Consider the following 27,873-nt stretch of genomic DNA (forward strand, 5'->3'; position numbering starts at 1 on the left):
TTTTCCTCCTTGAACTTGTATTTCCACTCTACCTCCTCATGGATTCTTTTCCTAATACACCTTGTCATGAATTTCTTTATTAGTACTACTGCAACACATTTAGTATTGAAATGGTCTTTTTAAAGTTTATTTTGAGAGAGACAGCATGCGCATCTGCAGGGGAAGGATAGAGAGATAGAGGGGGAGAGAGAGAATCCCAAGGGGGAGAGAGAGAATCCAAAGCAGGCCCTGAACTGTCAGCATAAAGCCCTTAGTGAGGCTCCACCCCATGAACCCTGAGATCATGACCTGAGCTGAAGTCAAGAGACACCTAAATGACTGAGCCACCCAGGCGCCCCTAGTGTTGAAGTTAAACTTGATATTTTAAACATTTTCTGTGACTACAAAAAAGACATTTAAATGTTTCTGAATTTCTCCTATTTTTTTTAAACTAGAAATGCTTATCTTAACAAGATGAAGAATTCCTGTCTTTGTAGCTGGCTATTACTTATTGCCAAAATGAGGCAAGATTGAACATCAATTCTAGTCTTAACTTTTTTTTTATACATAAAAGGACTAAGAACTTTACATAAATAAATAGGTGGAAATAAAAGTTGTGTTTAATGTTTTTTAATTTATTTTTGAGAGAGAGAGAGAAAGAGACAGAATGAACAGGGGAGGGTCATAGAGAGAGGGAGACACAGAATTGGAAACCAGGCTCCAGGCTCTGAGCTGTCAGCACAGAGCCTGATGCAGGGCTTGAACCCACGAACCGTGAGATCATGACCTGAGCTGAAGTCAGATGCTCAACTAACTGAGCCACCCAGGCGCCCCTAAAAGTTGTGTTTAAAGTCATGCCCTGCAGTTCTTCATATTGCCTCTGAATTTGTGTTAAAAATCATACAGTGATCTTTCATTAAAAATATGTTTAATGCTCATCAACTTTCAGTTCCATAAGGGCTTCTTTCCTTTCTTTAGAATCAAAGAGCCGGAAGTAGGAGCACCTGGGTGGCTCAGTCGATTGAGCATCTGATTCTTGATTTTGGCTCAGGTCATGATCTCACAGTTGAGAGATCAAGCCCCGTGTTGGGCACTGTGCTGGGCAAAGAGCCTGCTTAAACTTCTGTCTCTTTCTCTCTCTCTCTCTCTCTTAACTGGAAATCCACCTGACTTGCAAAAGGATTTGTGTCCAGTCACTAGTCACCTTCTCAACCCCTATTTTGAAGTGCCCCTCTGTCCGGTCCCCTGACGCATGCAAAAGCCACAGTAAAAGATGATGTCTCGACCTAGGCGCATACTCTGGCAAATCAGATAAGGGAAAAGGACAAATGGAAACGGGGTAACTAGGAATGGATCTCCTTAAAACTGTTCTGGCGCACTCCTGGAAGGCTTGCGCATACCCCAGGATGAAGACTGCCACTTGACACCCGTATTTTCTGCAGTGTGACCACTCCCCCTTCCTGTTCCCTAGGTCATTGCAGCCGAGGGAGAAATGAACGCATCCAGGGCTCTGAAAGAGGCCTCCATGGTCATCACGGAGTCTCCCGCGGCCCTTCAGCTGCGGTACCTGCAGACACTGACCACCATCGCTGCTGAGAAAAACTCCACGATCGTCTTCCCCCTGCCCATAGACATGTTGCAAGGCATCATGGGGGCAAAACAGTGAGCCACAGCGGCGACACAGAGGTGCACCCTTCCCTTTCAGGATAGAGTGGGGACCAAATCAGCCTTTAACTCATAAGGAGAGAGTAGGGCAGGACCTTGACCATTCTTCCTCCCTTTCCTTTCCCGTATGTTGACTGTGAGGTGCTTAGAATGTGTAGTGAACCTAGCAACAGACACAGATGAAGATTGTTAGCTTGTAAATACTGAGAAAGAGAAGGGATGTGGGGAGGGGGTTGGCAATTGGTGATCTATAAGATCATTTCTTACTCTCTTAAACTATTTCAAGTTCATACATTGAGATCATTATGTAATAGGTTAGATCCCTCTTCTGCCTTTCACTGGGTCATCCTGCACCTTCTGCCTGCAGCCAGGCCAAAAGCAAGAAAATGGGTTATAACCACCACCTGAAACCCTGGCTGGACAAATGCTTTACAGAAAGCAGTGACCTTAGGCCCCGACCAGCTTCTCTGGGCCGTATGTGCCTTACCTCCGGGGAACCTTAAGGAAGTTTTCTTACCATCCGTCTACTTTCTAAGCCCAGACTATGTTTCAAAATAATCCTCACTGGAGAGCTGGGTTTTTGTGCCCGTACCTGTCAGCACTGGGGGAAATGGTCAAGGTCAATGAAGGAGATTATCTTAACCCTTGAAAGACTTTTAAATCTACTATCACAGAGATCCTTTAAGATTTATGTGTTTCTTCTCTCTCATTCTTTTAAACTTCTTTGAGCCTCTTTATGACTCCGTGATTCCTCTGTGGTCTTCCAAACCAGCTAAATACTTGTCACAGAAGTGCTTTTTCCTCACTTTTGCCTATTTTCATATATCAGGTTCTATATAGTTCTGATTTTTTAAATAAAATTTCTCTAAATTCTATAGACAGTTCTTTGTATAGCCATTTGAATAGCTTAAGGACCAAGCCTTTTTAAAGAAAATATCCAAAGCAGTTCTCTTTTATTGTCTGCATGCTGTTAACGATTGTACCCTGTGAGATAGCTTGGTTGCCAAGTCCGCTCATTAAAAATTGTAAGGAATTCACAACCTATTGGGCACATAAGAGCCAATGTGCTTGGGAGGACGCTGTCGGACTTAGGATATATATATAGATGTAGGGGTTTGTGGTTGTTTTTGCTGAGTCATCCTTTTCTATCCTGGATGTCAGTGCCCAGAGAGGAAGTGGGCGCCCTCTCTGACCCACACTTGCTGTTTCACAATGGTAGGAAGCACCTTTTGCAAATGCCTGTGGATCTGAACAACCTGGCATTCTTCCTGGCTGGCGACGCTTCAACCACTTCCTCCTCGTGGCTCTGAGCTCACCTACAGAGCTCTTAGGGATGGCAGCTCCCTTACCCAGAGCCACCCTTCATGTCGGTCCTCGGCGACACCCCCCTGTCAATCCCAGACTGTGAGTGTCCCCTCCCCCTAGTGCCCATTTCTAAGCTTATTTTAGAAAACCTTGAGCCACGCATCCAGGTTCCCAGCTGAGTTTATTAGATGTATATGGTGCATTTTGACTTGGAACTCAAGTTACATTTCTATTTATAATTTTTAACTAATGATCTTCTCTCTTTCGTGAGGTGGCTCACCCTCGACCAGTGAGCACCAGGAAACAGCCCCATGTCCCGGCTGAAAATCTCTTCTCAGGCTTAGAGTAACCGTGCTTTCTGCCCCGCTGAGTGTCCCTATTTCCAGATACCAGTCTTCACCTCTCTGCCTCGTGGATTCATAGCCCAATAGGTTGGGATTAAATTGCTTGAGAGGGAGGAAGATTAACGGGGTCTGGGACGAGCGTTGGTGCAAGAGTGTTTTCCACGTGGCCTCCCTTTCCAATGCTGTACAGAATAAAGTGTGTGCACTTTTGCTCATTCTTGTGGGTGAGAGTCAGTTTCTGCCTGCGTTTGGCATCTATGGATCTCCTTTTTCAGAAGTGGCCCATGTAGGGGTACCTGGGTGGGTTGGTCAGTTAAGTGTCCGACCTTGGCTCAGTCATGATCTCACGGTTCGTGGGTTTGAGCCCCGCGTCGGGTTCTGTGCTGACACCTAGCTCAGAGCCTGGAGCCTGCTTCGGATTCTGTTCCTCCCCTGTTGACACTCTGTCTCTCTCTGTCTCTCAAAAATAAATAAATGTAAAAAAAAAAAAAAAAGGAAGTGGGCTCCGGTCCCGGGCTGGCTGCATCGGCTTCTCGGTGTGCTCTATGTGGACCAAAACATGGGGAGAGGTTACAGGTGCCTGAGTGCTGTCTTTCCTGCTCTCTTTGCCTCTGGTGCACCTGCCCACATATCTTCCCAGGGGAGTTCAAGAGCCACGGACGCCCTGAATCCTGTGCTGGTTTAATCGCCCTTTGCCCGAATCCAGACAGGACAGGAACTCAATTCTGTCGCCCCGTGGCCTGTTACGGCTCCAATGCCTTGCACGCTGCCTGGCTCAGAGCACACACCAGGTGTCTGTTGACCAGTCCAAGGTCAGACCTTTATGCCGCCTGTCATGGCACCTCACGATGACTTCTATATCATAGATGACAAAATCCAAGGTCATTTTTTTGAGGGGAAAGGTTGTTAGGAGGAGAAACTATGTGGTTGAACTTTGAGAGAAAAATATGAAGTCCGAGCAACTCTGTTGCCCACTTTCCAGAGCACTGTAGAGTTCTGAGGCCACAGCCGCCAATAAACTGGAATTGGCCAATTAACCGCCTTGAATTGAGTAGAGGAAATGAAGAATTCAGTCGCAGGTCTGCCTGCAATTTGACCTTCCACAGGTTCCCAGGAGGGGAGCTGGCTCGTCCGGACAGGACTCTACCTGCCTTGAAAGAGGCCCTGGAAGTTCTAGGCTATAAATGCTGCTTTTGTTCCAGGACTCCGCATCTGTCAAAGTGAACCCTTTGGGCTAAGTGACGATTGCTTTGACCTTGAAAGTAACTGTTTGGGGTAAGTCAGGTGGGAGTTACAAGATCACGTCCAAATCCCTTAGCAAGGCAGTTGAGGTGGGCCCAGCCTACTTCTCAAGATGTGAGGCCTAGCGCTCCCCTCTGCTCCCCCATTACTCTCTCTTGTGCTTCTGCGCACACGACTGAGATGACTTGACTCCCTGCCCCACCCCCACCCCCTGTGTCTCACTGGAAAATTCCTGCTCCAGTCCCCTCATCACCTCTGCAATGAATCAGACTCCCTGGAGGTAGGGCCCCCGGGGCATCTATGCTTTTAAAAAGCCCCCTGGGCAACCCGCGTGATCTGCAGCTTTGGAAATAGCAATGTAAACACACCCGAACACCCTTCCCAGAATCTAAACCTCACACCGGCTTCTGTTCCACAGACCTATGGACGGGCGTCTCTGTAACCAGTGGGGATGGGACTGGGGGAGGCGGCACGGAACAAACCTGGGGAGAGGATCAGGAGAAAAGACCAGAAGAACAGAGGGGAGGAAAGGGGTCTGCCCCACAGCAGTTCTCGCTCTGCTTTGGAACATCCATGGAAGAAAAGGCTTAGGAGATGTTCATGGAAAAGTCTAAGAGGGACCTGGTGACACCCTGAGATTCAGGGTCACGGGGGACAAAGCAGGGCACAGAGGAAGTCCCTCTCCCATACTTTGGGAGCAGTCGAGGGCACCTCTTGTGACCGTAACCAAGTAGCAGATTTCTACAAACAGCTTCGGAATACAGGGGAAGCCAGGGAGGTGAAGGCAGATCTGATCCAGGGGACAGTGGCTGGGACGGGCCTTACCCAGGCTTCTACTGCAGGGAATACAATGCTGCTGGCTTGCAGCGCTGGTCCCCGCAGGTGCACCAAAGCCACGCCTCCTGATGACTGACCTTAGTGGGGAGACACCACACCCGCTCCTGGGAGGCGCCGTCGCTGGCTGTCCACAGCCGCCCGGTTCACAATAGCCAAAAGGTGGAAATGACCCAAGTGAGTCCTGCTGATGGATGGATGGTTGAACAAAATGTGTATACCCACAATGGAGTCTTATTTAGCCACGAAAAGGAATGAAATTTTGAGATTTGCTGTAAAACGTATGAATCTTGAGAAAACATTATGCTTGGTGAAATAAACCAGGCACAGAGGATAAATATGAGAAAAAGCAAATCCATCGAGACAGTCAAATAAAGGTCACTGGGAGCAGAGGCACCTGGGCGGCTCAGTCGGTTAAGCAGCCAACTCTTGGTTTCAGCTCCAGTCATGATCTCACGGTTCATGAGTTCTAGCCGCGACTCGGGCTCTGTGCTGACAGCACTGAGCCTGCTTGGGGTTCTCTCTCTTTCTGCCCCTACCTGCTGGCACTCTCTCTCTCTCGCAAAATAAGTAAATAAACTTAAAAAAGGAAAGCTAGGGGCGCCTGGGTGGCTCAGTCGGTTAAGCCTCCGGCTTCGGCTCAGGTCAGATCTCACGTTCGTGGGTTCGAGCCCCACGTCAGGCTCTGTGCTGATTCTAGCTCAGAGCCTGGAGCCTGCTTCCGATTCTGTTGTGTCTCCTTCTCTCTCTGCCCCTCCCCCTCTCATGCTCTGTCTCTCTCTGTATCAAAAATAAATAAAATATTTAAAAAAAAAAAAAAAAGGAAAGCTGACCAGGAAGGGGGAACAAGGAGCTCTCGTGTCATGGGCACAGCATCTGCGCTGGGATTAGGACAAGGGTTTGGGTGTGGATGGTGGTGCTGACCTCACACCCCGGTAAGTGTATTTAATGACACTGCCTGCCACCTACAAATGGTCGAAATGATTATTGTATTGAGTTTATCACAATAAAAAATTTAAAAATGGGACCATATTACATACTATTAAAAAAGAATTTATTTACTTTTTTTTTTTTTTTTTTTACCGTGGTGCAAGCATTCCCTGAAAGCTTTGCCGAACCTTCCTAGATGGCACGGCCATCTGGGATGGCTTCCGCCCAGCCTTCTCCCCGTCTCTCCTTCGCTTGGGGTTTGACGTGCGTCCCAGTCCAGCGTCTCCCTCAGGTCCCTCCCGATTTCCTTTCACACACACGCAGTTCCCCTGGGGCCATCTTATTCCATCACCTTCCATCACCTTCCATCTCATCCTGGCATCTGCTTCTCGGAGGCCCAGGATTCACAGCGTGAAGGGGGCCTGGCCACCCGTTGACATGCACTACCAATTCCCAGGATAATCACGAGTCATACTCAGCCATGACAGGCTACCACACTTCAAAACAGCCTTTATTGAGTTCAATTTCCAAAAGGACGGGTACTTGAGACAGTTGTGCAAGGACCCTGAATTTCTGCATGGCTGTTTTTGGCTACTGTAAAAACACACACACACCAGAGTGGCCCTGCTCGCCGTAAGGTCTCCGGGGAATGGACCGTCATAAAAGGCACTGACCGGGGCGGGGGTGGGGCCTGCCGGTCCTCAGGCCGCCAGCTCAGCCATGGCCCTGTCCAAGGGGTCCATAGACCAGTAGCTGTCATCCCAGCCAAGGAACCAGCCCACGAAGGAGGGAGGTTCGAAGCCCTGCCTCACGACGGTGATGGGGGTCCTCCTGTCGCGATTCGCCGGGTCCGTCTCGATATACCGCTTAGCTGCAGACACACACACACAGGAAAAGAAAACCCCAGGAGTCCTTAGTGCCTCCTTCACCAGGGAGAGGTGGCCCAGGGCAGGAGCTGCCTCCGATGGCATTTGGTCCTAGTGTCTCCAATGGCCAGTCCCTGCACTAGACGCTACCGTCCCTTAAGGGGCAATGACCGCACAAGGCTGCTCCCCCACCCTGCCCAGGAACACGGGAAGGGACAGGGGTCACAGCTGAACCCCCAGCTTCACAAAGTTTATATCATTTTGCACTCTTGCTCTCCCCTTTGGAAGATACTAAAGAACCAGCTTTAGGGTTCCTCCCAAATCGGACCCGGGCAGCTCCCGGAGATCTGCTTTCCAACATCTAAACCCCGACAAGTGTGGTCTGCGGGCATTCTGGAAATGAAGCGGCCTTTCCTTGGCGTGACCTGAAACTTTCTGAAGGAACCGGACTCTTTCGGTCCCCCAGGCAGGGCTGACCACGATGAGTAAGTGCCACCCGGTTGTCACGAACTCCCAGACCCGCGCGGGCAGCGATTCCTAACCGCACCACAGGAGACAGACCCACAGGCGCTCCTGATCCTCACCAGAGCTCAGGGCTTCTGTCTTTTCCTCTTCTTGAGAATCCTTCCCAACCCAGACGAAGACCTAGAGGGAGGTGTGAAACGGAAAGCGTACGTGAGGGCGCTGCCCACGCTCCCTGCCAGGGGAGGAATGGGCAGGCTCCTGGTGCCCGGCCGGGACTGGACACGGCCCCCACGCCAGGACCAGGAGGATGTGGACCGGTGACCTTCAGACACGCTTTCGTTGCCCGCCCACCACCACACGGGGGTCTGTAATGCCTGTTTGGCCAGGTTTAGTTACCAGCTGCATTAAAATCTAGAATTCCACGTTCTCTTGAAAACCTGGAGGATCTGGTGACCACTGGCCTTCACCCTCGTGTGGACGAAGCTGAGCGGCAGCCCCGCTGCCCTCAACTTTAGACCAGCCATTCCAGTTTGCCTCGGGCTCCGCCACCCCGGGTCCCCCCATCTCTGCCCCCTCGTTCACTAACATAGCTTAACCAATAAGTCTGAGAGCCTTCTCTAGACTTCTCTAGAAGTTCACAAATTATCCCTCCCTGGCATTTATTTGCTCAACAAATGAGTAGCCAAATATATGCTCACACCAAACACTCACTGAGTCTGCTCTGTGCCATTTCTGTGTGTCTGGGCCGAAAGGCTTGGAAGGAATGAAAACAACTTACCACCACGACCACTGTCATGAGCCTTAATTCAAGTCCTGTAATACGACAGTTTGTGTGTGTATCTAAAATATTTTAAAGGAGCACCTCGGTGGCTCAGTCCATTCAGCATCTGAGTTCAGCTCAGGTCATGAGCTCACAGTTCAGGGGTTTGAGTCCCACATCAGGCTCTGTGCTGACAGCTCAGAGCCTGGAGCCTGCTTCCGATTCTGTGTCTCCCTCTCTCTCTGCCCCTCCCCTGCTTGCACTCTGTCCCTCTCTCAAAAATGAATAAATGTTAAAAAAATATTTTTAAATATTTTAAAGAGCACCTGTCACTGATAAGATGCTGTCAGATAATAAAATACCAGGCTCTCTATTCCTTATTTACAAACGTGTTCTCTGCTAAACTAGGAGCCTCTCCACGGCAGGCAGTGGGTCTACTCTGCTCATCACAGGATTCCAGCATTTTCCTGGAAGACCCTGGTGTGGAGTACACGCAGGCTGAGTGAACGAATACACAGGTGAACAAACAGATTATGCAGCCAGCGGAGCGATCGGACGACAGCTGGACGCTCAACTGCCAACATTCCAGGACTGATCTTCCAACGGGCACCCCGAGAAGCAGAGCCAGAGGGGAGCCTTGCGTCTTTGTAGCTGCCGTCTACACTTCTGACAACTCTGACAGGAAGGGTTATTGACTGGCATCCCCCAACAGAATGTTAAGCCGTGTGAGGGCTGGGGAATGTCTACTTTATTTACTGCTCTGTCCCTAGCACCTAGAGCGCTGTATGGCACAAAGCAGATGCTCAGTTAATACTGGTCACCTGGGGAGTTCAGTGGGTTGAGTGTTGGCTTCGGCTCAGGTCATGATCTCACGGTTCATGGGTTTGAGCCCTGCATCAGGCTCTGTGCTGACAGCTAGCTCTGAGTCTGGAGCCTGTCTCTGGATTCTGTGTCTCCCTCTCTCTCTGACCCTCCCCTGCTTGCACTGTCTCTCTCTCTGTCTCTCAAAAATAAATAAAAAACATAAAAAAAAAAAACTGGTCACCTGAATGAATGGCACCGCCATTCCTACTAGTCCAAATGACACCCTTCCCCAGGAGGTGAAGCAGAGAGAGCTCAGAGCCCCCCAAATAGAAGGGGATGCACTTCAAAACTTCCACGGGACACTCCGTGGACAGTTTATGCCTGCATATGATATGCTAAGCTCAAGTTTCTTTACCCATAGATTCAGGGAGGAGTTCACATTCCCCTAAGGCCTGGTCACCCACTCGGCATTATACGGTGCTTCGCAGTTTGCAAGGCGATCTTATCCACATCTCATCTCGTCGAGTTAGGCGAGGTAGGCACCATCACTCCCATTTTGCAGATGAGGAAATGGAGGCCCAGAAAGGGAAAGCGACTCGCAGCAGCTCAGGGACATTTCCAGCAACATCTGGCTCTTTTAAGTCCTCCTGGAAACTGATCTCAGAGCTGCAGTCTAGCACCTCCCTCACCCCAGAGAGCCTAGGCCTTCCACCCCCCACCCACCTGGTCCCAGGTGTCCAGGAGCATGACGTCATCCGTGGCCAGGTCTTCCTGCATGAGCTCGCCAGGAACCTCTTCGATCTGGGAAGGAACAGGAGGGTTATTAACACCGGGGGGCCCGAGATCCTCCTTGCCCTGGGTGGGAAAGTTCCGTTGGTGGTGCTGGCTGGTGCAGGGGACCCTTCCTCTGCCCATGCCACTGAGGGCTTCTCCCGGCCCTGCTGCTGACGCCACACTCCGTGCAAGCCCGCCTCCCAGTGGGTAAGTAGAGGCAGAGACCTCTGCAGGGGCTCACCACGAAACGTCCGATCTTGTTGGAGCAGGCAAAGAGGCGAGGGGGGTGGGCGTCCATCTTCTTGTCCTTCAGCCGTGGGGACGTGCGGTAGGCCGCCTTCCCGCCCAGCGCCTCCCAGAAGCTGTCTGCGAGGGGGAGTCCACACCAGTTGCCAACAGAGGCCACCTTCCCCCCAGCACTTCTCATCAGACCCCACAATAAACCCTGCCCTAGCACAACTGACTGCTCTCAATCCCCCACTCTGCCTTGGGATCTCAGGGGGCCAGTAAGGAAGGGGCCGGAGGGAATTTCAAGGTGATGAAACAGGTGCCCAGAGAGGGCTGACTTGGCAGTACACACAGCCAGCAATGACGACAGCACTGCAGGATGGGGATAATTATCGTTGCTCCACAAACAAGGTGACTGCGGTTCAGAGAGGTTAAGCAACTCGCCCAACATCACACAGCTAGTAAGGAGTAAAGGCAGGATACGGATCTTGTCTGACTCTAATCCCCTATTCTTTCCACTACACCTGCTCTGTCCACACGTGGCTATTTAAGTTCATTAGACTTAAATCCAACTAAACACCCAGTTCCTCAATCCCATTAATTCCCAGCTGTCATATTTCAAGTGCTTATTAGCCACATGTGTGTAGTGGCCACCAAATCGGACATGGCAGGTACGAACATGTCCATAATCTCAGAAAGTTCCGTTGGTGGTGCATCTACTCTTCCCGATTCCTACTAAGCATCGGGAGGGAAGGAATGGACTCAAAGACAGAGAAGAAAGACTGAGGGCTGGCATAAAGATGTTCCTCCCAATGTTCTGGAAAACAGAGCAGGCATTTGGCATTTCTGTCCATAGGAATTCTAAAGGTTGGGAGAGACTCTGCCCCCGTGAGGCTGTTACTCTGCCTGTCGTTCAAGGCCTCCTCGCGAGGGACCACCTCCTCCAGCAGCCCTCCCTGAATGCCCCAGCCCACACCGAGCTCTGCTTTCTCTTAACCCCTGGAAGCCTCCCTCTCACCGACCACAGCCCTCACTTGAATCCAACCTGCTGTTGTTGAACACACAAAAGGAGACAGGTCCGGAGAAGGGCGGGGATAGGGAGCCCCCCAAGCACAAAGAAGGGAGGGAGATCTAACAGCTACAGGCCCCTCGGGCCCCAGCTCCTACCTGGCTCACTGCCTTCTGCAACCAGCACAGGTTGGGCCTGCAGCACCTGGAGCAGCTCCTGGGCCCCGGTCTTCTCTGCCTTGCTGGCCCCGGCCCCCACCCACAGGTAGGCGGCCGAGGGGGTTTTCAGGACAAAGGCATCATTGGAGTTCAGTGCACCAGCTTTAGGAATGATCTGGGAAGGCAGAGTTCGCTTAATCAGCAATCAGACAAAAAGTCCTCAGTCCCTTCCTTAGTGCCCAGGGGACCCTGCAGCAGGACCAGCTCCTAGGTGGAGACTTAGATGAACGTACCCATCACAACTGAGGGCACACTGGACAAGGGGCTTCGCTGATTCACTTCCGTGATTCGCTAATGCACTGCTCACCAAGATAATTCTAGAATTCTGGGCTGCATGAACAGAAGTTGAGTGTCCAGAACAAAGGAGGTGAGATAGTCCCATTCTCCCCTAGGCTGCTCAGACCATCCTGTAGGATTATGCGCACCTTCCACCATAAAAAGGATAGTAACCTTCTGGAATGTAATCAGGAAGTGTCCAGATGGTGAAGAATGGACTGTAAGGTAGTGAGCTTCCCATTATAGCAAGTATGCAAGGGGCACCGGGCATCATTGAGACAAGAGGATGTCTAAGACATACAATTCTACTTCCAGGGCAGGGAAGGTACAATGAGATGTTTCTTAACTCCTGCACCAAACCCACCCAGTCTTGTGCCCGGAGATCTGCCCATCGAGTCCGGTGGGTTTCAAGTAAGCCAAACCTTCCAGAGGCCCAGGGTCAGGGCGTTACCTCAACAGCTCTTGTGGCTCCCGAGCTGCTGGCCCGGACCTGGAAGAGGCGGGTACTGGCAGGCGCCGTCTGCCCACCCTCACGGGAGGTGCCACCCTTGTAGATGATCATAGGCTTTCCGCCAAACAGGCTCATGAGGTGGGCGGGCTCCTTGCCTTGGACCACGCGGCTCTGGCAGGGAGGTATGAGAACAAGTCAGGAAAGGAGAGTGGGGGAAAGGGTCCTTCTGGGTTCACCACTTACCGCAGCCGCCCGGCCTGGGCCCCTCCCCCAAACAAGGCCATCACGCTGGTGTCTGCTGTTGGGGGGGATGTGGGGGCATGGCCCTGCAGCACACAGGGTCTGGGCGGAGAAACAGGAGTTCCAGGAAAGCTGGGGAAGGCACCCTGGCCCCAGGTCCCCCGGGCACGCCTCGGCTGCTCTGCCCTCCCATGAGGACCTGCCCTGCTGACCCTGACTCTAGTCCAAGAACCAAGAGAACCATGTTTGCAAATATTCCCTTAAAAGGAAGCACATGGGCTGTTCATGGACATTCGTCCAGAATGGTGACATCAGTCCGGGGCAGGAAAGACGGCAGTGGTGAGAACAGAGCCTTAGATATGGAAAGACCCCTCTTGCACAGCCAGAGGAACCTTTTAAACCCATAAATCCCTTCAGGCCCCATTTATTACGTAGCAACATCCCTTTGTTCCCAGGGTTAAGGTCAAATGCCTCACCTTGGCTGCGGGGTGCTCTGGTGGCAGTGCCAGATTTCTCACGTGGCACTCTGTCCCTTGTTCTAACACTCAACGCTCCTTCCCACCTCAGGGCCTTTGCATCTACTCTTCCCTCTGCCTGAAACGTGCCCGCCCAAATCTTTCTTGTCCATTAGGTCCCTGCAGAAAAGTACCTTCCTAAGGAGGTCCTTGTCTAATCCAGTGAGATCCTACCTGGGATCTCTATGTTCTTATACTAAACATATGTGTATAAGGGGTCTATTATGGGCTCTAAATGCTTCACTAACGTGAACTCTCCATACGCACAGCAGTCCTGCGGCATAGAGAGGCTGCTTTGAGAAAACAGGGGCATGGAGAGGCTGGCCCAGAGGTGAGACAGGATTCACCCCTGAGCTCCACACTCCCTGACCATGCGGCCATGCTGCCTCTATTGCCATGGGCTCTGTACGGCAGTGTGTAATTATGCCTCCCTCTGCCTGAATGTCTGCTGGACATCTTCCCACCCCCGAGACTATAAACTGCATCCGCACAGGGGCAGGAGCTGCGTGTTCACGGCTGCGGATGCTGTGGGGCACAGGGAGCCCTACGCGAATGTTTGTGGGATGGGGAGGATGGACAGTCGGACAGACGAGTGACCAGACGGACAAGGTGCGGGGTGTGGCCCAGTGGGACACCGGGACGGCCTCACCTGGACAGGGGTCCCTCCGAGCTCCTCATCCAGCTGGGCGGTCAGGATGGCGGATGCGGCGACCTCATCCTGCGTGGACTGGGCACCCTGCCTGGAAAGGGAAGTGGGACTCAGCACCTCGGTCTGCACAGAACCCTGAGTGTCTCCTTTACCCTGGGCCTGAGAAAGCCACGAAGCTCCAGGTCACGGGTCATGAAACTGAGACGGAAGGAGGTTTTCTCACGAGGAACCAGTGCCAGGAAGTGCACCAACATGCTACAGTTCAGCGCCGCGCCTTCTGCTGAGACCTGAGCAAAGCCTTCCTTATCCTCAGTGTGCCCCGTGGGGCCGGCTGGCTCGTCCTGGGCTGGGCGGCCACCTGACAAGGTGCTCTGAGAGCCCAGGGGGTAGAAAGGTGGCCGGGACAGTTCTCGTGTGGGGAGAGGCAGGTCCAAGTGCCACAGGAGCCCGTTGGCAGCACAAGTCATCAGTACTTAGCCTCATGTGAATCTGCACAGAGAGGTCTGTGCGGATGTCCCCCAAAAGGCCCATGGTGACTGCCCCGAGAGGGGAGGTTGGGGGAGGCAGCTTCGGTTTCCTGCCCCATCTCCAATACTGTCCCAAGTTCCCGTCACTAACGTGGGGCATCTGTATAAGCAAGCAAATCTGAGAAACCAGTGTGTGATGCACATACTGTTTTCAAAAAATGCCTTCTTCTGAATTTTGTACCATGTGTATTACCTAGTCAAAAACAATTTCCTTTAAGCTGCCTTTTTTTTTTCAAGAGAGAGAGAGAATGCACATGTGAGTGAGGGGGAGGGATGGAGGAAGAGAAAGAGAGAGAATCTTAAGCAGGCTCCACATCCAGCACAGAGCCGAACTCGGGGCTCAATCTCACGACCCTGAGATCATGAGCTGAGCCGAAATCAAGAGTCAGATGCTTAATCGACTGAGCTGCCCAGGTGTCCCTCCTTTTCTTTTTTTTTTTAACGTTTTTTTATTTATTTTTGAGAGAGAAAGAAACAGACAGACACAGAGTGGGAGCAGGGGAGGGCCAGAGAGAGTTGGAAACACAGACAGAATCTGAAGCAGGCTCCAGGCTCTGAGCTGTCAGCAGGGAGCCTGACTTGGGGCTCAAACTAGTGAACTGTGAGATCATGACCTGGGCTGAAGTGGAAGCTCCACAGAGCCAAGCCACCGAGGTGCCTCCAGGAGCCTCTTCTTTAAGCTGCATTTAAAAGTCTGAAGTTGTTGAATTGAGAGGCATTCTACAAAATAGCCCTCGGGCACTCACCAAAGGCCATGAAAGATAAGTAAAGACAGAGGAGCCGTAGTCGCAGATTAAGACTTGGTGACTAAATGCCACTAACAAGTCACAGTGACTAAGTGCTGCGTGGGATCCTGGGTTAGATCCTAGACCAGAAAAAGGATATTGGTGGGGCAACTGGTGAAATCCAAATAAGGTCTACAGATTAGTAAATGGTATGGTACCAGTGTTAATTTCCTGGTGTTGATCATTGTGGTATGGTTAGGTAATCGAGGGGGATGTGTCATAGGCCCATGGACACTGTCTGTACCCTGTTTGCAACCTTTTGGAAAACCCAAAGCTATTTCCAAACTAAAAGCTTAAAGAGGAAGAAATCCAACAATCATCGAGAAATTTCGAGATTGTATAAGAGAAATGCAAGTTAAAAATATACTGATGGGGCACCTGGGTGGCTCAGTCGGTGGAGCGTCCGACTTGAGCTCAGGTCATGATCTCATGCTTCGCGGGTTTGAGTCCCACATCAGGCTCACTGCGGGCACAGAGCCCGCTTCGGATCCTCTGTCTCCCTCTCTTTCTGCCCCTGCCCCGCTCACGCTCTCTCTCCTCAAAATAAACATTTTTTTTTTAAAAACTAAAACTTAAAAAAAATATACACTGAGATACCGTTTTGCAAACAATAAGGGTGACAAACATCCAAAAGTTTGAGAACACAGTCCACCAGCGAGGCTGTAGGGAAACAGACACTCCCGCTCGTGGCTGTTAGAAACACAAAATGCTACAAGGCCCCTCTAGGGAAAATGGGCACCATGGATCCCAATGACAAGCACATTGACTCTGATCCAACGATCTCACTTCCGGGAATTTACCCTACAGACATCTCCCTACACATTTTTTTAAATGTTTATTTATTTTTGAGAGAGAGAGGGAGAGAGCGAGCAAGAGAGCATGCACAAGTCGGGGAGGGGCAGAGAAAGGGAGACACAGAATCCGAAGCAGGCTCCAGGCTCTGAGCTGCCAGCAGAGCCCGACTCGGGGCTCGAACTCATGAGTCATGAGATCATGACCTGAGCTGACCTTGGACCCCAACGGACTGAGCCACCCAGACGTCCCTCCTTACACATTTAAAATGATGTTTGTTTAAAGTCACTAATCACAGCAATGCATGTGATAGCAAAAGCCAGGAATCAGTCCAAGTATGCATTAGCAGGGACTCTGTTAAACAGGGCGCAGTGTAGCCACAGTGGAATGCTACGAGGCTGTAGGGAAAAAAGGGACGTGTTCTATGGACTGACATAGACTGATCCCTAGGAAGTATTAAATGAAAAAAGCAAAGTACAGGACCATATACATACTATGCTAGGAAGAGAGGGAGTGGAGAATACAGTCATATTTGCATGAACAATTACTGAAAGAAATATATAAGAAACTGATGAAGCAGTTATTCCTGGCAGGGTGGAGTATGGAGAATGGGGTGAAGCGGGGTAGGGTGAGAACAAGATTTCTCAATAGATAATAACCTTTTTATTCTGTCTTGATTTTTGAATTATGTGAATATATTACCCATTTTATTTTTTATAATAAAAAATTTTTTATGTTTATTTATTATTGAGACAGAGAGAAACAGAGCATTAGCAGGGGAGGAGCAGACAGAGAGAGGGAGACACAGAATCTGAAGCAGGGTCCAGGCTCTGAGCTGTCAGCACAGAACCCAACACAGGGCTCGAACTTATGAACCTCGAGATCATGACCTGGGCCGAAGTCGGATGCTAAACTGACTGAGCCACCCAGGTGCCCGTGTATTGCCCATTTTAAGGGAATAAAAATAATTTTTAATTAGAAAATACAGTATAGTACTTAATGTGGAGTTGTGGGAGAGTTTCTGTTTGTTTTTCCCTATTCACTGCATCTCCTACAATGGACATGTAGTATTTCTGGAAGAATATGTGTAAAAGCCGTTTTGATAAAAGACCCTTTCCTAACGGTGGGGCCCACACAGACTCAGTTCCCTCAGCCCCCTCAGCCCCGCGCCATGCTCAGGGCCCAGCCAGCACCCCCCGCACTCTGCCCACAGCAGTGGCCCCGCGGCCTCACCAGTTGTAGATGATCTGTCCCTGGCGGCCGCCGTGACGGTAGTTGTACAGAATGATGTAGCTGTCCCCGCCGTAGAACTGCCCGTACGTGGCGGGGTCCACAGGCACTTTGTTGGAGCCTTCGATTCTCCAGATCTGCCAGGGAAGGCTGGGCTCAGACACGGTGCGGCACCCCCATGCCTCACCCCCATCTCAGGCCAGAGGGGAAACCGAGGTGTGATGGGTCACGGTGACACAACAGGACGAGCTTTGTATACGCGGCTCCACTTGGGCTCAGACAGAAGTTAAATAATTTGCCCCAGTCCCTGACCCACTGGGATTCAAACCCCCAGGTCTCCAGCCCTGGATCCCTGTGCCATACCCCCACCTAACCCCGTAGCTCCCCCTGGGAGCAATCAGCACAGGGAAGGGGGGGGGGTGCGCTGGGCGCTGCATGTTGATTTAGGATGTGAGAGTGTAGGATCAAGTGAATTTATTCACAAAAGTCTCGCACGGGGCCTGGCCCTGGGGGTCAGCCGTGCAGCTGGCAGCCACTCTTACTATTAGAGAGTTATTGTCGTTATTACTAATAATATATCTCGCTGTACGATTATTGAGTCATCAGTCCGGAAGCATCGCCACCCCTGGGTGACCCCTGAATGATCTCTTCGCAGAGCTCCAGTGACAAGGGTTTCCAGGCCGGCATGAGGCCCTGCAGCGCCACCTGGTGGTGCTGCAGAGACACTGAGCCCTCCAACACCGAGAACCTCCCGACCTTGAAAATTCTAGGTGACGGAGTGGGATTTAAGCCCCATTTTACAAGCAAGGAAAGTGAGGCTCAACGAGGTTAAGTGACTCATCTGAGGTCACATAGCCGGGCTGCCAGAGCTCTTTCCATACTGCCTACCCTGAACATTTTCACTGCATCTTTCCCTCCCCACGGAAGGAAGGAAGGAAGGAATGAACGAGGAATAATAATACCAACGACAAAAACAATAATAAATAAAAACAAACACTTCTGCTGTTTTCAGCATGCAGAACAACGTTTGCCTGCAGCAGACTCTCCTTCATAAACATCTCTGGGCTCCAGCCCCACCCCCTCCATCTTTTCACCGTGCCCTTCCTGGGGTCAAGGTTGTCTTCTCTCACCTAAACTATTACAAAAATCTCATGGTGTCTCAGCCTTCATTTCCCACCTCTAATCCATTTTCACGGCAAGTTTCAAAAGCACAGAATTGAGCCTGTCTCATTTCAGCTTTTAAAGCAAGAAAAAAAACCCTCACTAGATCAAGTGCACAGCCTTGGACATGGCATTCAAGGCCCCTCCTTGAGGATGCAGTCAAGCCCCAGGCTCTTGGGGCAGTCCTGCCTGGAAAACCCACCATTCTTCCTCTCTGGCAGCAAACTTCTACTCATCCTCTGAGGCCCAACCGAAGGGTCCCTATCTCTGTGAGGGCTGCCCCAACCACACTGTCCCCTTTGTCTTTCCTCTGTTCCCATACTCTGTGTGCTGGCCTCCAATCTTCCACAATTAGCTGTGGCTGTGCTTAGACCAGGCAGTCCTCGCCAGCAGGGTGAGGTCGGAGACACTTGACAAAGGGTCTGACAAAGAGCAGGTGCATAAGATATGCTGGCTGTGAAAATAAACTAAGGCAAAAGAATCCCAGGCACCAAAACTGTGGTCAAAATCTGATAGAGAAATGTCCTGGGGAGAGCAGGCGACAAAGCATGAGCTAGAAGTGCCCAGGAGGGAGCACGGGAGGGGCCCGGACACACTCCCCCAACCCCCAGGCACCTGTTTCTGGCCCGTGCCGTCATCATCCATGCCGTGCTGGGCCGCCATGGCGGTGGATGTGTGCAGGGTGGCGGCGTCGAAGGGCACGCGCTCCACGTTGGCGATGTGGCTGGAGAGGTAGGTCAGGCCTGGGCCGTCCGTCTGGTCTGGGTCCCGCCAGTTCTTGAAGAACTGCTTGAACAGCGGGGTCTCACCACCCTCGGGAAGGACAGAGACCTGGAAAGGAGAGGAAGAGCAGGGTGTGGCTGGGTTCAGGTGCCCGGAGGCCAGGGCCCCCCCAACAGAGGTCCCCGGGGGAGACTCAGACATCCAGGGCACACTGGGGTGGGACACCTACCTCACCCCAGCCTTCCCGCCCGACCCGGCCCCACCCTCACTGTGCTTCTGGCTCTCACTCACCTGGGTCTGCCTGGGGTAGTCCATCTTGGAGATGAAGTCGGAGGCCGTTTTGAGGGCAGCCTTCCTCTCCTCCGTGTTGGCCTGCTTGCCTGTCAGCAGATGGGGGGCAATGGTGAGGGGCCTCAGGTCAGTGTTGTGCCCTAAGGTCCCATGGTCCAGGGGGAGCAGCAGGTGAACCTCCCGCCCTATTCCTCCTAGGTTGTGGAGAGCCAAGGCCAGAGAGCCCCGGAAAGGACTGCCCCTAGAACCCTGGGGTTCCAGCTGGGGCCCTGGCTGACAACAGTCACCACCTCAACCGTTGAGTCCATTTCCTGGGCATGTGCTTTGTGCTCAGAACGGTTCACAGCTGAGTTCATTTAATCCACCCAATGACCGTTTGTGATAAAGATCAGCATTATCTTGTCTCATTTACATAGAAGGAAGCAGGGTCTTAGAGAGGTTAGGGGACTTGACCAAGGCCACATGGCAAGTGGGAAAGCTGTCACTCAGACCCCACCCCTTCAACTCTGTAGCCTACACCCCAGACTCGTGGGCCACCTTCTCTCCCCTGGCCATTTGTCCACCCGCCAGGGCCCCTCTCTCTCTGCAGACAAGTTTGCCCCATCCGGGAGAGCCCCCCGCCCATGCCTGTACCGCTCCCAGCTAGCCACCAAGGCTGAAGGGCCCAGGTGATGGTGAAGGTGACGGTGATGGTGGTGAAGGTGATGGTGGTGATGGTGATGGTAGTGGTAATGATGGTGGTGATGGTGGTGACGGTAGTGGTGATGATGGTGATGATGGTGATGGCGATGGCGATGGTGATGGTGATGGTGATAGTACTAGCCATAAGTGCTCCATCTCTCTCTCCCTCTCTGCCCTTCTCTGTGTACCTACTGCCTCCCTCCCCCTTCTGTCCTCTTCTCTGGACTAACAGAACATGAGGAGGATGCCGATGGGTCCTCTTAGAAGCTTCTGGGCCAATGTTTTCCAAGAGCCTCTCGTAATCAGTTAGGAAACGCTAGCACAGCATTTCCTAAATGGAAACCAGATCACCTTCACGAAAAGCCCCAACACACATTAGCAGGTTAAAGACTCTTTAAAGTCCTGCAGTATACAACCCTGGTACCGTTATGTAACCCAGTGTTGCCCATAAACTCATCTGACCACAGAACTATACCTTTTTTTTACATGATGCCAATGAACTTCTGAGAGAACCTATGTTTTATAACAAACATGAGAAACACTTTTAGCCCAGATGGGAAATCAGAGGCCCAGAGAGGGTAAGTAAGGTGCCCAAGATCACGGAGCAAGTCAACTGCAAGGCCAGGCCTTCAGAACAAGATTTCTTTTCTATTCAGGAGCCTGCTGTGCCCCAGGGCACCTGAGGGACCCCCCAGCCAAGGTGCATGCAGGGGAGTGGGGGGGGCAGGGGAGGGGAGTGCTGATTAGAAGCCCTTTCCCCGCTTTCCAGACAAAGATCTTCCAGTACCTTTCCAGACAAAGATTTTCCCATCTCTGCCATGGTCCAGGATGAAGCAGTCCTCTGACCTCAAAGCCCCCTGGGCGAAGGGGTTCTCATCAGCCACGAGGGAGACCGACATGGTGCCTGCCCCATTGGAGACCTGAGGGGGCGGGGACAGGAGGTCCAGAAGGTGAGCGACTCCCACCCCTTCCGCCTGCCCGGGGCTGCGCCCCCACGCTGACACATCGGCTGGTCCACACTGCCCCCCACTCCATGATACCACAGAGTAACACCTGGACTTGTGTCCCCAGGTTCTGGGGCACAGTCAGGTTTTCTTTCCCCTTCTCTGCTTTGCAGCCACGTCTGTGACCTGCGCACACGTGTAACATGGAAACCGCACACCGAAGGGAAGGGGGGTAAATGCAGGCGTGCAGGTGACCCAGGAGAAGAATTGCTGAGCTGGCTGAGGGGAGCGTGGGTCTCATTAGTAGAAAACAAACAAACAAAAAGGAGATAAAAAGATGTGGATGCAGATGAAATGTGATGTCCTCGCTTGGAATCGGGAGAAATGGGGGAAAGCGGAACAAAGTCTGCCGTTAACGGCACTGAACCAGTGTTATTTCTGACACTAATTCTGACAAATGTCTCTGGTTATGTTGAGACATGACGGAGACACTGGATAAAGGGAATGTGGGAACCCTCTATCCTATCTTTGCAATTCTTCTGTAAACCCGAAATTTATTCCAAAATAAAAACTTTTCACTAAATTAACAAAAGTGTACCACACTAGTCAAAATTCAAAAAAAAAATGGCAATACCCCGTGTTGACAAAGTTCTGGGGAAGAGACACTTTCAGACTCATGGTGAGGGTCATTTGGGAGCCTTTCCGAGATGCTATTTAGTAATATGTATCAGAACCTTCAGTCACAAATGTTCTATGCTTAGTACTTCCTACCCGCCAGGCACTGATCTGACGATTTGCCTAATAACTTATTCTTTGCCCATCTAGAACTCCTTTAATCCTTCCAACAGCCCCGTGAAACCTCTAAGAGTCTCCCTATTTTATTCACAAGGACACAGAGAGGCTAAATAACTACACCCCTAGAAGGCGGACCCGGGACTCGGAGCCAGAACGCTGACTCCGGAACTGATATTTTCCATTACTGACTTAATCTTCAGGCTTTGACCCAATAATCCATGTCTGGGAACTTGTTCTAAGCCCTTACTCCATACACGTGTACAAAGAGGGACTGTGTGCAATCGGAAAAGGCGAACACATCCTGATGTTCATCACTTAGCGGGTCTGTTGAAATTCTTGCATTCATAAAATAGAACACAATCGAGTCACTACAAAGGGCCATCTTAGGTCTGTTGTAGGAAGATATTCCTGGCCACGCTGAGGGCAGAAGAAGGTCACAGACAAGCGTGAATAATTGGGATCCATTTATATCAAATAGAGACGGAAAAGTGTGTAATTAGATACAGAAAGATGTAATCTGGACTTTTCTTTCACTTAAAACGGTAGCCGTGTAACCATGGTAACCCTTAAAAAGGGTGCAGGAGAGGCTGATTTTTTAAAACGTTGAGTATTGTTGCTTTTATCATGAAAACATTTTAAAAATAGTATTTATCTTAAACTAGTGGAATTGCATTTCTTTTTACGTCCTGGCATATTGCTGACTAGTATTTTCATTGAACATACATTCTTTATAATCAGAATAAAAATCAACGTGGTGTTTCTTCAGAGGTGATAGGAAGCTGCACACATTTTGTTGTTCTTTTACCACAAATAAGCCAAGGGCGCAGCGTGAGTGTTGTCGGCCAGGCCAGGCTTTCCCCAGAGCCCAGCCAGGCGGCCAGAGCTCCTTCACTCAAGATCAGCCTGAGTTTTAAAAAACCACAAAATATAGGGGGGCCTGGGTGGCTCAGTTGGTTGAGCGTCCGACTCTTGGTTTTGGCTCAGGTCACGATCCCAGGGCGGTGGAGCCTGCTTAAGATTCTCTCTCCCTCTGCCCTTCTCCCCTACTCATGTGAACACTCTCTCTGTCTCTAATTTTTTAATGTTTATTTATTTTTGAGACTGAGAGAGACAGAGGGGCAGAGGAGCGGGGAGACACAGAATCTGAAACAGGTTCCAGGCTCTGAGCTGTCAGCACAGAACCTGCTGCCGGGCTCGAACCCACGAACAGTTAGATCATGACCTGAGCTGAAGTCGGATGCTTAACCAACTAAGCCACCCAGGCGCCCCTCTCTCTCTCTCTAAAATAAAAGATACAATACATATATTTTAAAAACACCACAAGAAATAAATTATAAATGAAATAACTACACACACACACACACACACACACACACACACGACCATTTCTGGAGTATTTCCCCAAGTCTTTTCCTAAAACACTTTCCCCTCAGTTTTCTCCGTGGACTCCTAGAAATCCTGCAAAGTTGACCTCACCACCCTTCTCCCTACTTGACAGATGAGGAAACTGAGACCCAGAGAAGGGATATGTGCTGCCCGAGACCCCACAGAAGAGAAGGACGTACATGTGTCCACGGTTGATCAAATTCTCTTATTCTCGGTGCAGAAAGGCAAAGGACGTAGATGGGCGCCCTCCGGACAGGTGCGGAAGCCAGGCCCCTGACTGAGGGCGCTTTGCTCAGGGCCCCACGGCCAGGAGCGGCTTTCCCTCCCGACCCCACAGGCAGGGGACAGAGCCGCTAAGACGCACCTTGTAGAGCTTGGCCAGCTTGCGGTTGGCCGCGTCCTCCTTGGCTGTGTCCTCTGTGCCTGCGGGCAGGGTCGGCTTAGGGCCCAGCACCTGCGGGAGATGAGGGATGGAAGAAAGGGTGGCCGTGAGCTCCAGGCAGCCCCCGCCCACAGCGAGGGTGGGCTCCCTCCCCAGCAGGCAAGGACCACTCGGGCATCCACAGTGACCCTCCACTTAGGGTAGGACCCCTCCCCCCAGGGAGGTCCTGAGTCTCTTCCTGCGTCTCCTGTGTGTGGGTCTCAACCAGATCTGCCTGGCGAGTCCTGCCGTCCCTGTCACCCTGCCTGCAGGAGCTCTGTGGGGCCCCGCTCAGGACGGTCCTTCAGACCTCACTCTGCCGTCTCCCCCGAGGCTCTCTAAGAATGACAAACACCTTCCCCCACACGCCTTCAAGTGACCCCACTTGATCCTCACACCCATGCTAAGAGGCACACATTATCGCCCTCATTTTATAGAAGAGGCAGCTGAAGTCCAGAGAGATGAAGTAACTTGTGCACACAGCAATGAGGTAACTACCTCAGAATTTGAACCCGTATCCCTGTGACTTCTCAGCCTAGTTTCACTCCTTCATCTGGGCTACAGCCCCGGCTACTGTCCCTTCTAAGCCACAGCTGGTACCCAGGCTCCTCCCCATCACAATCCTCTTCTGCTCTTCCTAAAAACTGGAACTCAATGCCCCCAGACAAGTAGGAAGCAAAGAGCATGGAGCAGAGCTCATGGTGTCCTCCTCTTCCTGGTCAACTCTGCCTCTATTGATATGTCCTCAAAGCACAATGGCTGGCAAAGCCAGCCTGCAGTTGCCTAAATGGACCATAAATTACTAGGGATGATCAGAAGAGGAGGGCCAGTTGTGTCTTTCTGAACAGGCGCCAGCACGGGGACTGCTCTCCGAGAACACCACCACCCACCTCCTCCGCTCCCTGGAGTGACCCGGCCCTCCCAGCTGGAGGGTGCGGCTCACAGCCCCAGCGTGCGCCAGGCCCTGGGATTCCAGCCCCACCTCTCAGGGGAGTCTGGGGTTTGTCGGGAAAGTTGCTCGCCCCCCACCTCCCAAGGAGTTCCAGCTCAGTGGAAAAACACTCACCTCACAACTGCCTAACCAATGGAGGAGGGAAAGAATGAGCATCCCGTCCATCCGTCCCTATGCCCGGCCCCAGCCCGCACCCCTGGGCTGTGGCCACGGGTACCTGGAGCATCGCGTTGGGCTCAGCGCCCTCCTCCAACACGTGCACTTGGGCACGGCCACTCCGCTCGTTGTCCCGGATGCCCTTGGACACCTGCGTGGCCTTCAGCCTCTCGTACCGGTTGCTGTTGGAGCCACACCACTGGTAGATGTTCTGTAAGACGGGGACCTGGGTCAGGCAGTGGCTCGGCCTTCACGTACGCCCTGCGCAATGATGCGGACGAGGCTGTGGGGTGTGTGTAAGCTCACCTTGTTCTCTGCCTGCCCAGAGCCGATGGAGCATCACGGGCACTCGCCCGGGCACAGCAGGTGTGATCCGTGTGCCCCAGGATGTGTGAGTGTGCGGCTTGGAATATGTATTTTTTCTCAGGCTCAACTACACATAGAACGTGTATGGAAATGTCTGCCTGCTGGCGGGAGCAGAAACTGGTGGAACCGTCTTGGAAAACCATTTGGCTCTGACCACGCGAGCGCCGGGCACCGTGGCCCGGTGTCTCAGCAGTGCCTCTCCTAGGAGTGTACCCAACAGAAGGGCCTGAATGACCCGTGCGAGAACATTCCGGGGAGCACCAGCACCTGCCCTGGCCTCGAGCCAGAAACGACCACAAACGTACACACTAGAAGCATAAATAGGTTGGGGCACATCAGCCCAGTTGCATCTGACATAGGAAGGAGAATGAACCGTCCATTACCAAATGCCACGTGGAAGATCTCAGAAACGGAATGTTGATCAAAAGTTGGCACACACAAGGAGGAGTGATCCCACATACACAAAGTTCAGAAACGACTAGAACCACGTAATTCCAGAGAGTTCAGGACGGCGGTTACCCGCGGGACTGAAGGGACTGGAAGAGGACAGGAGGGCCTTTCTACAATAGGTTGATGATGTTCTGTTTCTGACTCTGGGCGTTGGCTACACAGGCGTGTTCACTTCGAGACGCCACTGAGCTTTATGCTCAGGATTCACACAATCTTTAGAGTTTAATAAAAAGCTACTACTAAATCTATTTGCCAACATTTGCGTGGACCTCACACCACACATCCACAGGAGGTTGTGGGGGAGTGTCCGGCCAGGCCCATTCGAGGGTCTGAGTGCACACGGGTGTAGGCACATGCACAAACATCCCACGTCTATATCCTGGGTCAGCACATCCCGTGCCCATTGCCACATGCATGTGCGCATGTGTGACTACACGTGTTGACACACACCCAAGTCTGTGCAGGCGCCCATCACGGCGCACGCCCATGCCTGGTGGGCAAGAGCCGACAGTTTTCCATTTGTAGGCGGGTGACTAGATGTAAAAAGAGGCACGCGAAACGGGCATGTGAACACCGGATGTCAGGCGATCTGCATGTCAGTCGAAGTTTGAGTGCACTGGGCACAAGGTACGTGCCTGTGGACACGTGCGAGTCTCTGCATGCTGGGCACACCTGGACCCGAGTCCCCGCAGGTGTGTCTGACTTGCACAGGACACGTGTGGACGCGGGAGCTGCTGTCCCCGGGACTTGCCCTTCCCATGTCTCTGTGTGTGTTCACATCAGGGGGTCCACCTCCCCAGAGTGAGGCCTGGCCAGGCCAGAAGCATCTCAGGGGCTCCCCGGGAAAGGGCAGGGCAGGACTCACGTTGCCCAGGTCCAAGATGAAGCAGTCGCCATTGTTGAAGCTGTCCCAGGACACAGGCACTTCGGTGGCCCGGACCACGCGCCGCCCTTTGACCTGGAAGAGTCTCTGCACCACCACCTCATTGGGAACCACGTGCTTGAATCCTGATGCCACGCCTCCTTTCTGTTGGGTCAAGGAGATGGTGTCAGTCCAGGGCAAAGGGTCCAGGGAAGGAGATCTGGGGGAAGGGGAGAGGGGGGAAATGAAGGAGACTCTGGCCCGTGGACCAGTGGCCTTCCAGCAGATTCCCTGGTCAGGTTCTACTTGCTGCCACCCCTGTGAACCTCATATTCCACTAACAAAGACCCCAGAGGCCACTTGCCTGAACCAAAAAGCTACAAACATTCCTTTCTCAGAACAATGAAGAAACGCATTTCCTAAGGGATGGTCTAAGGAACTTTAGTTTTCTGGGTTATTCTGCAAGAAAAGGGTTCCCGATCAAAGAAGCACAGGGAATGCTTCTTGCTGGCTTACACAATGCGCATCAGCATAATAAAGGCTCTGAGAAGTCCTGCGGTAAATAAGTTTGCCTTTTGCTTTATACAGTATTTCCCTACCTTCCTGAATCAAGAATTGCCTTCTCTACCACATCCTGCCTGCAATTCGTCTTATAAAACCATCTGGAGAAATGCTAATCCCAACTTTCCCATCTTTCAAGGCTCTCCAGGAAGATGGCTCCCATCCCACACCCAGCTTCTCCCCCGACCTACAGAAGGCACACCCGGCTGTGGGTAAAGTACAACCTCAGGGTCAAGTCCCTGCCCTGCTACCACAGTGCTGGGCGGCTCTGGGTAAGTCTCTATCCCTCTCTGAGCCTCAGCCCTCTCCTTTCTGAAATGAGGATGTAAACCTCTGCCCTTGGCTCAGGAAATGCCAAGGAAAACCGCTGGCTTTCTCAAGAGCGGTCTCCAGCCCCAGGATGACAAGTCAGAGCCGAGAAGGTCCTAAACAGGGCTTCCTATTTTACTCACCGTAAACTGAAGCCAAAGACGTGAAGCGTGGCAGTCAGTACGTGTGTGTCAAAGCTAAGGCTTGAAACTCCGCCTCCTGTTCCCAGCCTGGCCCCAGCATCAGGGGGGTGGCAGGGAGAAGGGCTCCCACTGAGACCACCCCCTCCAGGCCCCTCACCGCAGCCTCACTCTGCAGAGCAAAGCCAAGTTTGACTGGGTGCACAGACTCCACCAGGGTAAGGGGACAAAGGGAGGGAGTTTAAGCTGGGCTCTTACTACGTCTACACACAGTAAGCAATATAAAGTGTGTGTGAAGTGACCGTGCCCCCTGTGCCGGGCGTTTTGCCCGGGTCATCTGTGAGGAGGGTATCAGTTAACCCATCTTGCAGAGGAGGAAAGTAGAGTCCAGAAGTGAAGGGACTTGCCCAAGGGCTCACAGCTAGTTAATGTTAGGCTAGAATTCAAACCCAGGTGGGACTATGTTTAAAATGCCCACATGATTCACCCAACATCAGGTTTTCTTAGAGCAAAGGTAACTAGGGTCCCTCAAGATGGGAGGCGGAAACAAGCCACTGCTCAGACCCCAGTCCTTTCAGAAGAAAGGTGGCTTCTGTTGTTGTGAGTAAAGCGCCCTCTGGTGTCCTTTCCTGGTATCAGCATGAGGCCTTTCAAGAGCATCCCCTAGGGCTGAGCAGGGCCACCAAAGTATTCAGAGCCTTTCCTTCCACCCTGCTTCAAGGGCCCTCTTGCTGGGGAGCAGGTGAGGAAGGGCAGCTGAGGATGAAGATGCAAACCCTATGTTCAC

At 51.9% G+C, this 27,873-nt stretch overlaps 2 protein-coding genes across 5 annotated transcripts in view; one reads left to right on the plus strand and one right to left on the minus strand.

The window, feature by feature from the left end:
• The window catches only part of STOM (stomatin), a 31,166-nt gene extending 27,656 nt beyond the window's left edge, over nt 1-3,510 (plus strand). Inside the window, exon 7 of the mRNA XM_029920061.1 lies at nt 1,451-3,510. Coding sequence (XP_029775921.1) covers nt 1,451-1,645 — 195 coding nt within the window. The 3' untranslated portion in view covers nt 1,646-3,510. The remainder of the gene's footprint in view (nt 1-1,450) is intronic.
• A 3,271-nt stretch (nt 3,511-6,781) lies between these two features.
• GSN (gelsolin) overlaps nt 6,782-27,873 on the minus strand; it is a 43,636-nt gene continuing 22,544 nt past the window's right edge. For all 4 annotated transcript variants that reach the window (XM_029919729.1, XM_029919725.1, XM_029919727.1 and 1 more), the window contains exons 4-17: nt 26,080-26,241; nt 24,460-24,609; nt 23,234-23,323; nt 20,532-20,664; nt 19,064-19,152; nt 18,665-18,880; nt 16,892-17,025; nt 13,555-13,645; nt 12,151-12,321; nt 11,364-11,538; nt 10,210-10,334; nt 9,918-9,995; nt 7,750-7,810; nt 6,782-7,170 (exon numbers count right to left, since the gene is read on the minus strand). In XM_029919729.1, the coding sequence (XP_029775589.1) occupies nt 7,001-7,170; nt 7,750-7,810; nt 9,918-9,995; nt 10,210-10,334; nt 11,364-11,538; nt 12,151-12,321; nt 13,555-13,645; nt 16,892-17,025; nt 18,665-18,880; nt 19,064-19,152; nt 20,532-20,664; nt 23,234-23,323; nt 24,460-24,609; nt 26,080-26,241 (1,845 nt within the window). In that variant the 3' untranslated portion in view covers nt 6,782-7,000. The remainder of the gene's footprint in view (nt 7,171-7,749; nt 7,811-9,917; nt 9,996-10,209; nt 10,335-11,363; nt 11,539-12,150; nt 12,322-13,554; nt 13,646-16,891; nt 17,026-18,664; nt 18,881-19,063; nt 19,153-20,531; nt 20,665-23,233; nt 23,324-24,459; nt 24,610-26,079; nt 26,242-27,873) is intronic.

Source organism: Suricata suricatta, chromosome 13 (genome assembly GCF_006229205.1).
Source record: "Suricata suricatta isolate VVHF042 chromosome 13, meerkat_22Aug2017_6uvM2_HiC, whole genome shotgun sequence".
Classification (NCBI taxonomy): domain Eukaryota; kingdom Metazoa; phylum Chordata; class Mammalia; order Carnivora; family Herpestidae; genus Suricata; species Suricata suricatta.